This window comes from Pseudophryne corroboree, chromosome 1 (genome assembly GCF_028390025.1).
Source record: "Pseudophryne corroboree isolate aPseCor3 chromosome 1, aPseCor3.hap2, whole genome shotgun sequence".
In the NCBI taxonomy this organism is placed as follows: domain Eukaryota; kingdom Metazoa; phylum Chordata; class Amphibia; order Anura; family Myobatrachidae; genus Pseudophryne; species Pseudophryne corroboree.
In genome coordinates, this window is record NC_086444.1 from 427,451,779 (window position 1) to 427,466,629 (window position 14,851).

The 14,851-nt window shown below is 46.8% G+C and overlaps 2 protein-coding genes across 8 annotated transcripts in view; one reads left to right on the top strand and one right to left on the bottom strand.

The window, feature by feature from the left end:
• Positions 1–6,336, top strand: part of LOC134890326 (telomerase protein component 1-like) — a 262,589-nt gene extending 256,253 nt beyond the window's left edge. For all 7 annotated transcript variants that reach the window (XM_063913448.1, XM_063913445.1, XM_063913451.1 and 4 more), the window contains exons 53-54: positions 5,505–5,609; positions 6,084–6,336. In XM_063913448.1, the coding sequence (XP_063769518.1) occupies positions 5,505–5,609; positions 6,084–6,227 (249 nt within the window). In that variant the 3' untranslated portion in view covers positions 6,228–6,336. The remainder of the gene's footprint in view (positions 1–5,504; positions 5,610–6,083) is intronic.
• An 81-nt stretch (positions 6,337–6,417) lies between these two features.
• The window catches only part of PARP2 (poly(ADP-ribose) polymerase 2), a 145,054-nt gene continuing 136,620 nt past the window's right edge, over positions 6,418–14,851 (bottom strand). Inside the window, exons 18-19 of the mRNA XM_063913453.1 lie at positions 8,035–8,159; positions 6,418–7,943 (exon numbers count right to left, since the gene is read on the bottom strand). Coding sequence (XP_063769523.1) covers positions 7,784–7,943; positions 8,035–8,159 — 285 coding nt within the window. The 3' untranslated portion in view covers positions 6,418–7,783. The remainder of the gene's footprint in view (positions 7,944–8,034; positions 8,160–14,851) is intronic.

A 14,851-nucleotide genomic window follows, 5' to 3' on the forward strand; every position in this document is an offset into this window, starting at 1 on the left:
CGCACTGGCAGTACAGCTTACAGGGGTTCTAACCCACTGTAAAGCAAACCATATAACCTCAGCCAGTATAAAAATCTGGGAAGACAGTGTGCCATTAAGGGACGGGGCTTCACTGAGCGGATCCAGCGGCTCACCAGCGCCATTTTCTCTTTGCAGCTCTCACTGAACAGACTGGCAAAGAAGCACAGCTCCTCCACAAGGACTCCAGATTACCTCAGCGGTACCAGGGGATCATAGTAAAAGGGGGGGGGGGGCAGTATAAGAGTACTGATACCCTATTAAGGGTACTTAGTCTGCGACCCAGCTTGGCTTAAGCTTTACAAGAAGGGCGCTGTGTGGCTAGCTGGCTCCATCTTACTCTGTCTCTACCTAGAAGGGCTCTGTGAGGGTTAACTGTGCTTAACCTTTTCTCCTGTGTGTGTGCGTGTGTACTTTCACATTACAATGTCTAAGGAATGTGTTTCATGCACAGCAGAGTGTTTTTCTTCCCCAGGGGGATCACTACAATGTACTCAGGATAGTACACACTCTCAAGCTAGTGGATCCGAACCAGCATGGTTGGATTCTCTAAAAGGGATGATCTCGAATATTTCTAATAAATTTATCCCAGAATGAGAGAGACGCAATACTTAAGACAGTCTGTGGATGACCTGATAAATAGAGATTCAGTTCCCATAGCAGCGTCTCAGACCCCTACCATTTGTCTACAAGCGTACACTGGCCCAGATCCTGCAGACTGACACTGATGACGATGTGTCAGACGCAGAGGAGGGTGAGGTGGACTCCTGATAAGGTGACAGAAGAGGATGAGGTGTTTTATTTTAATGTAAAAAAAGAAATCCTCTGCTACTTTTCCTGAATCAAAAGAGTTGAATTCTCTGTTTGAAGAAACCTGGGTTAATCCTGATAAAAAGTTTAAGATCCCTAAGAGATTACTCGCATCCTTCCCTTTTCCTCAGGATGATAGAAAAAAAAAAATGGGAGAACCCACCGATTGTTGACGCATCGGTATCTAGGTTGTCACGTAAGATAGTCTTACCTGTCCCTGGGGCAGCCTCCTTAAAAGGACAGGGCTGACCGCAAAATTGAGAACACTCTCAAATCCCTGTACACAGCTGGTGGGGTGGCCCAGGGTTGCTAAATGGTCAGGTAATCTATTTGACGAGTTAGATTCCTTATCCGGGGGGAGATAATTTTACTCCTACAGCATATACAGGACTCGGCAAATTTTATGGTAGATGCCATAAAAGAAATAGGTTTGCTTAATGCACGCACCACGGCCATGGCAGTGTCAGCACGAAGGGGCCTATGGCTACGCCAGTGCACTGCGTATGCGGATTCCAGGAAAGACGTGGAAAACCTACCATTTACAGGTGAGGCCCTGTTTGGAGCTGAACTGCGGGTAAGTCTACATACATTCCTTCCGCAGCCTCCCCAGCTAGGAAAACCTACTCTGCTCCAACACTGCAGTCCTTTCGTAAAGCTAAATTTAAACATAAAACCAAAGGTTCTTCTACGTCCTTCAAAGGCAATAGAGGTAAACCCAGAAAACCAGCAACTGCAGGTTCACAGGAACAGAACCCCGCTTCTGCTTCCTCTAAGCCTTCAGCATGACGGTGGACCGCACTGCCTGGAAGACAGTCAGGCGGGAGCCCGATTAAGATATTTCAGTCACATATGGGCAAGATCATGTCAGGATCCCTGGGTCAAAGAACTTATCACCCAGGGCTACAGACTGGAGTTTCAGTAACTCCCACCTCACAGATTCTTCAAATCAGGTTTACCAGCTTCTCAAGAAGCAAGTATGACTTTACAGGAAGCAATTAAAAAACTGGTACAGACTCAGGTCATTGTTCCAGTTCCACTTCAGCTGCAAAACCAGGGTTATTATTCCAACCTGTTTGTGGTACCGAAACCAGACGATTCGGTAAGGCCCATTTTAAACCACAAGTCGTTGAACCCGTACTTACGGGTGTTCAAGTTCAAGATGGAGTGTCTAAGAGCGGTGATCTCCGGTCTGGAAGAGGGGGAATTCTTGGTGTCTCTGGATATCAAGGATGCCTACGTTCATATTCCGATTTGGCCGTCTCATCAGGCTTTATCTAAGGTTTGCATTACAGGACTGTCACTACCAGTTCCAGGCCCTGCCGTTCGGACTCTCTACGGCACCGAGGGTGTGTACCATGGTAATGGCAGAGATGATGTCTCTCCTACGCAAACAAGGAGTGAATATAATGCCGTACCTGGACGATCTGCTGATAAAAGCACCATCTAGGGAGAGGTTGTTGGACAACATTGCCCTCTCAACCCGACTACTCCAGGATCACGGTGGGATTCTGAACCTACCATAATCTCATCTGGAACCAACACGGAGGCTTCCGTTCTTGGGGATGATACTGCATACGGAGGCACAGAAGGTATTCCTTCCTTTAGACAAGGCATTGGAAATCCAGTCAATGGTACGGGTTGTTCTAAAACCAACCCGGATATCGGTGCATCTATGCATTTGCCTCCTGGGGAAGATGGTAGCCTCTTACGAGGCACTACAATACGTACGGTTTCACGCAAGGCCCTTCCAGCTGGATCTGTTGGACAAGTGGTCCGGATCGCATCTTCACATGCCAGAGGATCCGTCTGTCGCCAAAAGCCAGGATTTCTCTTCTGTGGTGGCTTCAGACTTCTCACCTGGCAGAGGGCCGAAGGTTCGGGATTCATAATTGGATTCTGCTATCCACAGATGCAAGCCTCAGAGGTTGGGGAGCAGTCACCCAGGGGGAACAGTTCCAGGTAAAATGGGCAAGTCAGGAAACCATCCTCCCAGTCAACATTCTGGAAATAAGGGCCATATACAACGCCCTTCTACAGGCATCACATCTTCTTCAAGATCACGCCATTCAGGTTCAGTCTGACAATGTGACGGCGGTAACGTACATAAACCATCAAGGAGGAACGCAGAGCAGCAATGTCAGAGGTGTCAAGGATTCTCCTCTGGGCGGAAAGACACGCCGTGGCATTGTCGGCAATCTTCATCCCAGGAATAGACAACTGGGAAGCAGACTTCCTCAGCAGACACGACCTCCACCCAGGACAGTGGGGCCTTCACCCGGAAGTGTTCGGATGCTTGACACGTCGGTGGGGAATGCTACAAATCAACATGATGGCGTTTCGACTCAACAAGATGCTCAAGCGGTATTGTTCCAGGTCGATAGAACCACAAGCAGTGGCGGCGGATGCCTTGGTGACTCCTTGGGTCTACCAAATGGTGTATGTGTTTCCACCACTTCCATTGATCCCAAAAATTCTCAAAAGAATAAAAAATGGAAAAAATTCAAGCAATTCTCATTGCTCCGGACTGGCCAAGAAGGGCCTGGTACGCGGATCTACTGGAGTTGCTCCTAGAGGACCCGTGGCCTCTACCTCTTTGCGAGGATCTTCTGCAACAGGGGTTGTTCGTCTATCAAGACTTACCTCGGCTACGTTTGACGGCATGGAGGTTGAGCGTCAAATCCTAGCTCGGAAAAGGATCCCGGATAGGGTTATTACAACCTTGATCCAAGCCAGAAAGGGGGTAACGGCTAAACATTACCACCGTATTTGGAAAAACAGGACATTTCCTGCGGTGGAATTTCAACTGGGACGTTTTCTTCTTTTTCTGCAGTCAAGTGTGGATGTGGGTCTACGTCTGGGCTCCATAAAGGTCCAGATTTCGGCCTTAACCATTTTCTTCCAGAAACAACTGGTTTCTCTTCCTGAGGTTCAGATATTTTTGAAGGGGGTTCTGCACATCCTACGGCACCTTGGGATCTCAACGTGGTGTTGCAGTTCCTGCAATCGGATTGGTTTGAGCCTTTACAGGACGTTGACGTAAAGTTTCTTACGTGGAAGACCGTTACACTATTGGCCTTGGCTTCAGCAAGACGTGTGTCAGAGCAGGGGGCATTGTCTCACAAGAGCCCCTATTTGATTTTTCATGAAGATAGAGCTGAACTTAGAACTCGTCAACAATTTCTACCTAAGGTGGTGTCTGCGTTTCATATTAACCAACCTACTGTTGTTCTGGTTGTTTCCGACACCTCTGCTACTTCAGAGTCCTTGGATGTTGTAAGGGCTTTGACGATCTATGTGAAGTGAGCAGCTCATCACAGAAAATCTGACTCGCTGTTTGTTCTCTATGCTCCCAATAAGATTGGGTGTCCTGCTTCATAGCAGTCTATTGCTCGCTGGATCAGGCTCACTGTCCAGCATGCTTATTCTACTGCAGGCCTGCCGGTTCCAAGATCTATACAGGCCCACTCTACTAGGTCAGTGGGTTCATCCTGGGTGGCTGCACGGGGTATCTCGGCTTTACAGCTCTGCCGAGCAGCTACTTGGTCAGGTTCGAAAACGTTTGCTAAGTTCTACAAGTTCGATACTTTGGCATCTTTGAGGACCTTCCGTTTGGTAAATCAGTTCTGCAGGAACCTCAGCACTCTCCCACCCAGTTTGGGAGCTTTGGTACATCCCCATGGTACTAAATGAGGACCCCAGTATCCTCTAGGACGTTAAGAGAAAATAGGATTTTAATTACCTACCGGTACATTTTTCTCGTAGTCCGTAGAGGATACTGGGCGCCCGCCCACTGCTTTGTTTATTCCTGCATTGTTACTTGGTTAAGTATTGTTGGTTCAGCGGTTGCTGTTCCTGGTTTAAAGTTTGGTTAGCTTGGCTTTCCTCTAGTTTGGGTGTGCTGGTTCGAAATCTCACCACTATCTTTTCTGTCCTTCTCTCAAAGTATGTCCGTCTCCTCGAGCACAGTTTCCTGGACTGAGTCTGGTGGGAGGGGCATAGAGGGAAGAGCCAGCCCACACTATCAAATTCTTAAAGTGCCCATGACACTAATGTGGACCCCAGTATCCTCTACGGACTACAAGAAAAGGATTTACTGGTAGGTAATTAAAATCCTATTTTTTCACACTTTGCTAAAACATACTGTACATACAGTATGGGCTGCAAATCAGTGTGCACATCAGTAACAAATATCCTGCATATGTAGGGAAACCATCCACGTAGGAATTATCTTTGAGATACTCTGTGCATGATGTTACTTCAACAGAGCTGGACTGTGGTGATGCATGGAGTCACAGGAAAAATGTTAATTGAACCAATGGTGTAATGGAACTATAACAAATTACAAAGTATGCTGAAGTGATTGTTGTAACAAAAATAATTGGTTGTTGCACAGACCTCTACATTGAATTAACAATAATGAAGAATAATTTGGCTTAACAGGTAGGATTAGGTGATCATTCTGTCAAAGTAAAAATTAAATTCCAGCAATGCTTTTGATTGTAAGATTTTGCAGACAGGGCCCTCATTACTATGGATATGTGTTCTATTCATGCAGTGCTGCAGAAACTTGCAGCTATATGAATAAATTACAGTAGCATAAGAAGCTGTGTGTCTGGTTATGCCACCTTTCTGGTTTACATTGATTACACGTGTGTGACAAGTTTTCCTGCTTTCAGATTCACTCTGCTTCTATTACTTGCCTCAATGTGATGAATGATCTTGTGATCACGGCATCCACTGACCGTAGTGTGAAGATTTGGAAGTGTGACCCTCTCAGACAGGTGAGTACTCTTTAAGGGAGATCCCGTCAGTCAAAATACAGAGCGACGGCATAAGCCCGGTGTCTAAATACCGCCAGGGGTTAGGATCCCGGCTTCAAAATACCAACACCCGGAATCCCGAATGTTCTTTCAGCGGGGCACGCTCTCATCCTGCTGCGGGGGGTGGGAGGTTACGTTTAGGCATCAGAAGGGGGGTTACGGTGTAGGGAAGGGTATAGTTGGGTACCGCGGAGAGGGGGTTAGGCACTTACAAGGGGAGGTTAAGGTTAGGCACCAAGTGGGGGGGGGGGGGGATAGGGTTAGGCACCCACAAGGGAGGGTTAGGATACTCTTTCTCGGGGGCTGTTGGTCGGAATGCCACTGTCGGTATTCTGACTGCCGGCATCCCATCCATCGTGATATCCTAATAAATCCCTTTTAGGAGACGGACATGCATATTGTTACACTTCTAATAACATCCTTGTGCCATTCCAGGTGGGAGTCTTCCACTGTGAGGGAGCAGTTACCTGCCTATCACCCTCTCCTACAGCGCACAGTGATAACTCATCGGTGATATGCCAGATAGCCTGTGGGGATCAGTATGGCAATGTGTATTTGCTGACTTGCTTTCAGGCTTAACACTGTAAAAACATGGAATAAAACAATCTAATTGTATTGTATTGTATGGTACGGGTCAGTTTTACACAAATTGTTAAATCTCTAATAAATTAAACTTGCAATGTTCTAACCATGGATTGTGGTTTATTTATCAAATGCTTACCCAAAACTGCAAATGTTTTAAGAGTGAAATGAGACGCAGACAAGAATGTACAAAAATGCATGTGTATTTACAGAGCAGTAACAACCCATACGTGTTCTTTTACAATTTGTAAAACATTGTAGCATCAATATAATTCTTGGCTTCTAATATTCCCTTCTTTAAGAGATCTATCTGTACTAGAGACCACTTAATAGAAATGTGAACAGCACCCTGATCCACAGATTACTATTTGTACCTGCCATCAATATGTGACAAGTCAGTGCGGGTCTGACTGAGCCATAGCACTTCCCCCACAGTGGGGGTCACATTTTTATTATATCATATATATCTGTCAGTTTATTCCCCCTCCATACCAGCTTTTCTCTTACACCCTATCTGGAGGAAATTGAGATAAAGTTCCCAGATGTTGACACATTGTCCGGACTTTTCCTCCTCTGTTGATTGAAGATCCAAAAGAAACCAGAAGTAATGCAATAGTGAAGAGGGCCTTATCCTCTCCTTCCATGACATGCCTGATGTCACATGCATGGCTGAGGACTGTCTCACTCTGATAGGAAATCCCCTTAATATCACTTTCCTGTTGATAGCCACGGCTGCCAATGTCCACAGGCCACTACCTACATAACCACTAATAGTCTGTTTTGTTTAAGTTTCAGTAACCTGCTCAGTGCATTTCTGTATCAGACACTCTTTCTAGAGAAAGTAAACATCTAATACAGCTTAAAAAGTTACAATTTACATATATTCTACAATCTTTATTAAATGACAATTTGGCATTATAAATTTAGTCTAGAAAATATAATGGGATCAGTACGTAATCCCGCTGGACGGGATCCCGGCGGTCGAAATACAGACGCCGGAATCCCGACCACACAATCCCGACAGGGGTGGCGAGCGGAACGCAGCCCCTTGCCGGCGGGCTCGCTACGCTCGCCACGCTGCGGGCTCGGCACACTATTATATTCTCCCTCTATGGGTGTTGTGGACACCCACGGAGGGAGAATATGTCGGGATTGTGGCGGTCGGGATTTCGACCGCCGGGATCCCGTCCAGCGGGATGTTGACCGCATCCCAATATAACATGCGGTTTTGGAAGTGACACCCCAGAATCAACCTTGTGAATTTAACCCAAGAAATATTTTTAGTCTTTGTCAGAAATACTCATTCATACTGTAGGTGTATTTATTACACATTAGAGGGCATTATTTACTAAAAAGCAGGCTGTAGCCTGTGGCCCATAGCAATGGCATGTACATTTTATTTAATCTTCTAAGCAGTGCTAGTAAAAAGGTATATGGTTATCTGGCTGGGTTACAGCCCTGTTTACACTGTTGCCTGTGGATCAGCCTACAGACGTTCCAGTTATATTACATGTGCATTAAGACCGCCTGGAATCTTCCATTCATATATTCTATTACCACAGAGATTCATAGTTGAATTGAACTTGCAGTAAATACTTCATCTGGACCTGGTGATGGTCATATACAACGTACTCATTGTAATTCAGAGTATACCCAGCATTATTTTTCAATCCTGTGTCGACCAGGGGTCCCAAAGGAACCAGTGCTCCATCACTGTAATATTAAAGATTGGAAACAGAGAAAAGGTTAGGATAGTTCTCTGTAAATACACTTGAGCTAGCAGCAATCAATGTATGGAACTTACTGCGTGATACTCTGTTCTGGGTCTGGAATGGTACGACCCCGACCTTTGGTGCTATGTTTGCCTTTCAGTTTCTTCTGGGCATCATAATCTGCATTAATTAGCTCATTCCAATCACCAAGGGCGACCTGGCAGAGGGGGACACCTGGTCAGTACTAAACAAAATGATGCATAGGCAGAAATGGCCAGGGGTTGTATATAAACAATGATGCACCAACAAACAAAATATATAGGGGCAGATGTAACAACGAGTGATATTCTTGTTATCAATTTGCCCCATACAGTCCAAATGTAAATAATGATATAGTCAGTCAAATATTAATCTATAACATTTGGCTTGATTTTAAATAACATTTTTAATACGTTATCACAAATTGAAACATTAGTATCTATCTATGCTTCACAGTTTGGGGGCTGACTGGTTGATTGATTTTATACAGTTACAACAACTGAAGTTGAAGAGCAGTATTTTTATCTAGACCAAGTATTTGGTATATTATCTACTATAACAACATTAGAGTTCCTAGTACCTTCCACTCTCAAATACCATTTTAATTTGATGTACGGTTTCTTAACATGTATAGAAATGGACATTTTCCTGTACCTTTCCCGAATTTGACACTTGATTCAGTAAGTCGCAATAAAGATATTGTTATAAGACCTACTGATTATGGGAGCAGTCTAATTATAATTATATGCTAATGATAGAATTGAGATTCAATATCCAATACTGATTACTATAATTGTTTGGCTTATGACCATACCAACAGCTATATTTCTCAAACTCGGTCCTCAAGATACCCTAATGGTCCATGTTTTAAGTATATCCATGCTTGGCCACAGGTGATTTAATTAGTACCTCAGTCAATTTGATTTAACCATCTATGCTGAGCCATGGATATACTTAAAACCTGGACCATTGGGGTGCCTTAAGGACCGCGTTTGAGAACCTCTGGCTATAAGGATATTGAAATTGGGGCAATAAATGTGTAGATGAAACAATAGTTTCCATTATTAAACCCATCCAAGAACATATATAATTTATACTTATTCCAAAGGTTTAGAAAACTGTTTACTCAACTTGGTAGACCTATAATTCTGTATGGGGTTTAATATGCCAATCTCTCGCTCGAGTTATAGATATCTTTTCTGATGTATACTATGGTTTAATTATAACACAGGTGGAATCTCTCACATCCAGAATCCAATCTATGAAATATTCCAAAATCCAACATTTCTCTTTCATCCACTAGGGGACACTGGAGTCCTATACAGTAGGGGTGTGAAGCTTGCAACCGGAGGTGTGGCACTATCTAAAAATAAGAATTTACTCACCGGTAATTCTATTTCTCATAGTCCGTAGTGGATGCTGGGAACTCCGTAAGGACCATGGGGAATAGCGGGCTCCGAAGGAGACTGGGCACTCTAAGAAAGAATTAGGACTACCTGGTGTGCACTGGCTCCTCCCTCTATGCCCCTCCTCCAGACCTCAGTTAGGGAAACTGTGCCCGGAAGAGCTGACACAATAAGGAAGGGATTTGGAATCCCGGGTAAGACTCATACCAGCCACACCAATCACACCGTACAACTCGTGATACTATATCCAGTTAACAGTATGAACAACAACTGAGCCTCACGAACAGATGGCTCATAACAATAACCCTTTAGTTAGGCAATAACTATATACAAGTATTGCAGACAATCCGCACTTGGGATGGGCGCCCAGCATCCACTACGGACTACGAGAAATAGAATTACCGGTGAGTAAATTCTTATTTTCTCTGACGTCCTAGTGGATGCTGGGAACTCCGTAAGGACCATGGGGATTATACCAAAGCTCCCAAACGGGCGGGAGAGTGCGGATGACTCTGCAGCACCGAATGAGCAAACTCAAGGTCCTCCTCAGCCAGGGTATCAAACTTGTAGAATTTTGCAAATGTGTTTGAACCCGACCAAGTAGCAGCTCGGCAAAGTTGTAAAGCCGAGACCCCTCGGGCAGCCGCCCAAGAAGAGCCCACTTTCCTCGTGGAATGGGCTTTTACAGATTTAGGATGCGGCAGTCCAGCCGCAGAATGTGCAAGTTGAATCGTGCTACAGATCCAGCGAGCAATAGTCTGCTTAGAAGCAGGAGCACCCAGCTTGTTGGGTGCATACAGGATAAATAGCGAGTCAGTTTTCCTGACTCCAGCCGTCCTGGAAACATATATTTTCAGGGCCCTGACTACGTCCAGTAACTTGGAATCCTCCAAGTCCCGAGTAGCCGCAGGCACCACAATAGGTTGGTTCACATGAAAAGCGGAAACCACCTTAGGAAGGAATTGGGAACGAGTCCTCAATTCCGCCCTATCCATATGAAAAACCAGATAAGGGCTTTTACACGACAAAGCCGCCAATTCTGATACACGCCTGGCCGACGCCAAGGCCAACAGCATGACCACTTTCCACGTGAGGTATTTTAGCTCCACAGTTTTAAGTGGCTCAAACCAATGCGACTTTAGGAAATCCAACACCACGTTGAGATCCCACGGTGCCACTGGAGGCACAAAAGGGGGCTGAATATGCAGCACTCCTTTAACAAGAGTCTGAACTTCAGGCAGTGAAGCCAGTTCTTTTTGGAAGAAAATCGACAGAGCCGAGATCTGGACCTTAATGGAACCCAATTTTAGGCCCATAGTCACTCCTGACTGTAGGAAGTGCAGAAATCGACCGAGCTGAAATTCCTCCGTTGGGGCCTTCCTGGCCTCACACCAAGCAACATATTTTCGCCATATGCGGTGATAATGTCTTACGGTCACATCTTTCCTAGCTTTAATCAGCGTAGGAATGACTTCCTCCGGAATGCCCTTTTCTTTTAGGATCCGGTGTTCAACCGCCATGCCGTCAAACGCAGCCGCGGTAAGTCTTGGAACAGACAGGGCCCCTGCTGCAGCAGGTCCTGTCTGAGGGGCAGAGGCCATGGGTCCTCTGAGATCATTTCTTGAAGTTCTGGGTACCAAGCTCTTCTTGGCCAATCCGGAACCACAAGTATAGTTCTTACTCCTCTCCTTCTTATTATTCTCAGTACCTTGGGTATGAGAGGCAGAGGAGGGAACACACAAACCGACTGGTACACCCACGGTGTCACTAGAGCGTCCACAGCTATCGCCTGAGGGTCCCTTGACCTGGCGCAATATCTTTTTAGCTTTTTGTTGAGGCGGGACGCCATCATGTCCACCTGTGGCCTTTCCCAACGGTGTACAATCATTTGGAAGACTTCTGGATGAAGTCCCCACTCTCCCGGGTGGAGGTCGTGCCTGCTGAGGAAGTCTGCTTCCCAGTTGTCTACTCCCGGAATGAACACTGCTGACCGTGCTAACACGTGATTTTCCGCCCATCGGAGAATCCTTGTGGCTTCTGCCATCGCCATCCTGCTTCTTGTGCCGCCCTGATGGTTTACATGGGCGACCGCCATGATGTTGTCTGACTGGATCAGCACCGGCTGGTGTTGAAGCAGGGGTCTTGCCTGACTTAGGGCATTGTACTGAAAGATCCTTGCCTGGAACCTTCCGAATGGAATTGCTTCGTAAGAAGCTACCATCTTTCCCAGGACTCGCCTGCAGTGGTGCACCGACACCTGTTTTGGTTTTAGGAGGTCTCTGACTAGAGATGACAACTCCTTGGCCTTCTCCTCCGGGAGAAACACCTTTTTCTGTTCTGTGTCCAGAACCATCCCCAGGAACAGTAGACGCGTTGTAGGAACCAGCTGCGACTTTGGAATATTCAGGATCCAGCCGTGCTCTTGTAGCACTTCCCGAGCTAGTGCTACTCCGATCAACAACTGTTCCCTGGACCTCGCCTTTATAAGGAGATCGTCCAAGTACGGGATAATTATAACTCCCTTTTTTCGAAGGAGTATCATCATTTCGGCCATTACCTTGGTAAATACCCTCGGTGCCGTGGACAGACCAAACGGCAACGTCTGGAATTGGTAATGACAGTCCTGTACCACAAATCTGAGGTACTCCTGGTGAGGAGGGTAAATGTGGACATGCAGGTAAGCATCCTTGATGTCCAGTGATACCATGTAATCCCCTTCGTCCAGGCTTGAAATAACCGCCCTGAGCGATTCCATCTTGAACTTGAACCTTTTTATATATGTGTTCAAGGATTTCAAATTTAAAATGGGTCTCACCGAACCGTCCGGTTTCGGTACCACAAACATTGTGGAATAGTAACCCCGTCCCTGTTGAAGGAGGGGTACTTTGGTTATCACCTGCTGGGAGTACAGCTTGTGAATCGCCTCCAGCACCGCCTCCCTGTCTGGGGGAGTAGTTGGCAAGGCTGATTTGAGGAAACAGCGAGGGGGAGACGTCTCGAATTCCAGCTTGTACCCCTGAGATACCACTTGTAGAATCCAGGGATCCACCCGTGAGCGAACCCACTGGTCGCTGAAGTTCCGGAGACGGGCCCCCACCGCACCTGGCTCCACCTGTGGAGCCCCAGCGTCATGCGGTGGACTTAGAGGAAGCGGGAGAGGACTTTTGTTCCTGGGAACTTGCTGTTTGGTGCAGCTTTTTCCCCCTACCTCTGCCTCTGGGCAGAAAGGACGCGCCTTTAACCCGCTTGCTTTTCTTGGGCCGAAAGGACTGTACCTGATAATACGGTGCTTTCTTTGGCTGTGAGGGAACATGGGGTAAAAATGTCGACTTCCCAGCCGTTGCTGTGGAAACGAGGTCCGAGAGACCATCCCCAAACAATTCCTCACCCTTGTAAGGCAAAACCTCCATGTGCCTTTTAGAATCCGCATCACCTGTCCACTGCCGAGTCCATAATACTCTCCTGGCAGAAATGGACATTGCATTTATTCTAGATGCCAGTTGGCAAATATCCCTCTGTGCATCTCTCATGTATAAGACTACGTCTTTAATATGCTCTACAGTTAGCAATATAGTGTCCCTGTCAAGGGTATCAATGTTATCAGACAGGGAATCTGACCACGCAGCTGCAGCACTGCACATCCATGCTGAAGCAATAGCCGGTCTCAGTATAATACCTGAGTGTGTATATACAGACTTCAGGATAGCCTCCTGCTTTCTATCCGCAGGCTCCTTTAGGGCGGCCGTATCCGGAGACGGTAGTGCCACCTTCTTTGACAAGCGTGTGAGCGCTTTATCCACCCTAGGGGATGTCTCCCAACGTATCCTATCCTCTGGCGGGAAAGGGTACGCCCTTAGTAACTTTTTGGAAATTACCAGTTTCTTATCGGGGGAAACCCACGCTTCATCACACACTTCATTTAACTCTTCAGAAGGGGGAAAAACCACAGGTTGCTTTTTCTCCCCAAACATAATACCCTTTTTTGTGGTACCAGGGTTAATGTCAGAAATGTGCAACACATTTTTCATTGCCGTAATCATGTAACGGATGGCCCTATTGGAATGTACACTAGTCTCATCGTCGTCGACACTGGAGTCAGTATCCGTGTCGACATCTGTGTCTGCCATCTGAGGTAGCGGGCGTTTTTGAGCCCCCGATGGCTTTTGAGACGCCTGGGCAGGCACGGACTGAGAAGCCGGCTGTCCCACATCTGCTATGTCATCAAACCTCTTATGTAAGGAGTTGACACTATCACGTAATTCCTTCCACATATCCATCCACTCAGGTGTCGACCCCGCAGGGGGTGACATCACATTTATCGGCACCTGCTCCGCCTCCACATAAGCCTGCTCATCAAACATGTCGACACAGCCGTACCGACACTCCGCACACACACAGGGAATGCTCTGACTGAGGACAGGACCCCACAAAGTCCTTTGGGGAGACAGAGAGAGAGTATGCCAGCACACACCACAGCGCTATAAATCACAGGGATGTACACTATAATGAGTGATTTTACCCTATAGCAGCTATATATATATATATATATAGTATTTGCGCCTAAATTTAGTGCCCCCCCTCTCTTTTTTACCCTATTGAGCCTGGAAACTGCAGGGGAGAGCCTGGGGAGCGTCCTTCCAGCGGAGCTGTGAGAGGAAATGGCGCCAGTGTGCTGAGGGAGATAGCCCCGCCCCCTTCACGGCGGACTTCTCCCGCTTTTTTTATGGATATATGGCAGGGGATTTTACACATATATAGTCTTATGACTATATTATGTGTATTTTTTGCCAATGTAAGGTAATCTTATTGCAGCCCAGGGCGCCCCCCCCCCAGCGCCCTGCACCCATCAGTGACCGGAGTGTGAGGTGTGCATGGGGAGCAATGGCGCACAGCTGCAGTGCTGTGCGCTACCTTAATGAAGCTGCCGATTTCCTGGACGTTCTTCTTGCTTCTGGCTCTGCAAGGGGGACGGCGGCGCGGCTCCGGGACCGGACAACCGAGGCTGGGCCTGTGTTCGATCCCTCTGGAGCTAATGGTGTCCAGTAGCCTAGAAGCCCAAGCTAGCTGCAAGCAGGTAGGTTCGCTTCTCTCCCCTAAGTCCCTCGTAGCAGTGAGTCTGTTGCCAGCAGATCTCACTGAAAATAAAAAACCTAAATATACTTTCTTTTCTAGAAACTCAGGAGAGCCCCTAGTGTGCATCCAGCTCGAGCCGGGCACAGATTCTAACTGAGGTCTGGAGGAGGGGCATAGAGGGAGGAGCCAGTGCACACCAGGTAGTCCTAATTCTTTCTTAGAGTGCCCAGTCTCCTTCGGAGCCCGCTATTCCCCATGGTCCTTACGGAGTTCCCAGCATCCACTAGGACGTCAGAGAAATTAGCATTGTCTGCACAGCCGGCTCCTACCCCTTCACATCCCGCCTCCCTCAGTTTGGAAAATTGTGCTAGGAGGAAAGAAGCACAGATGG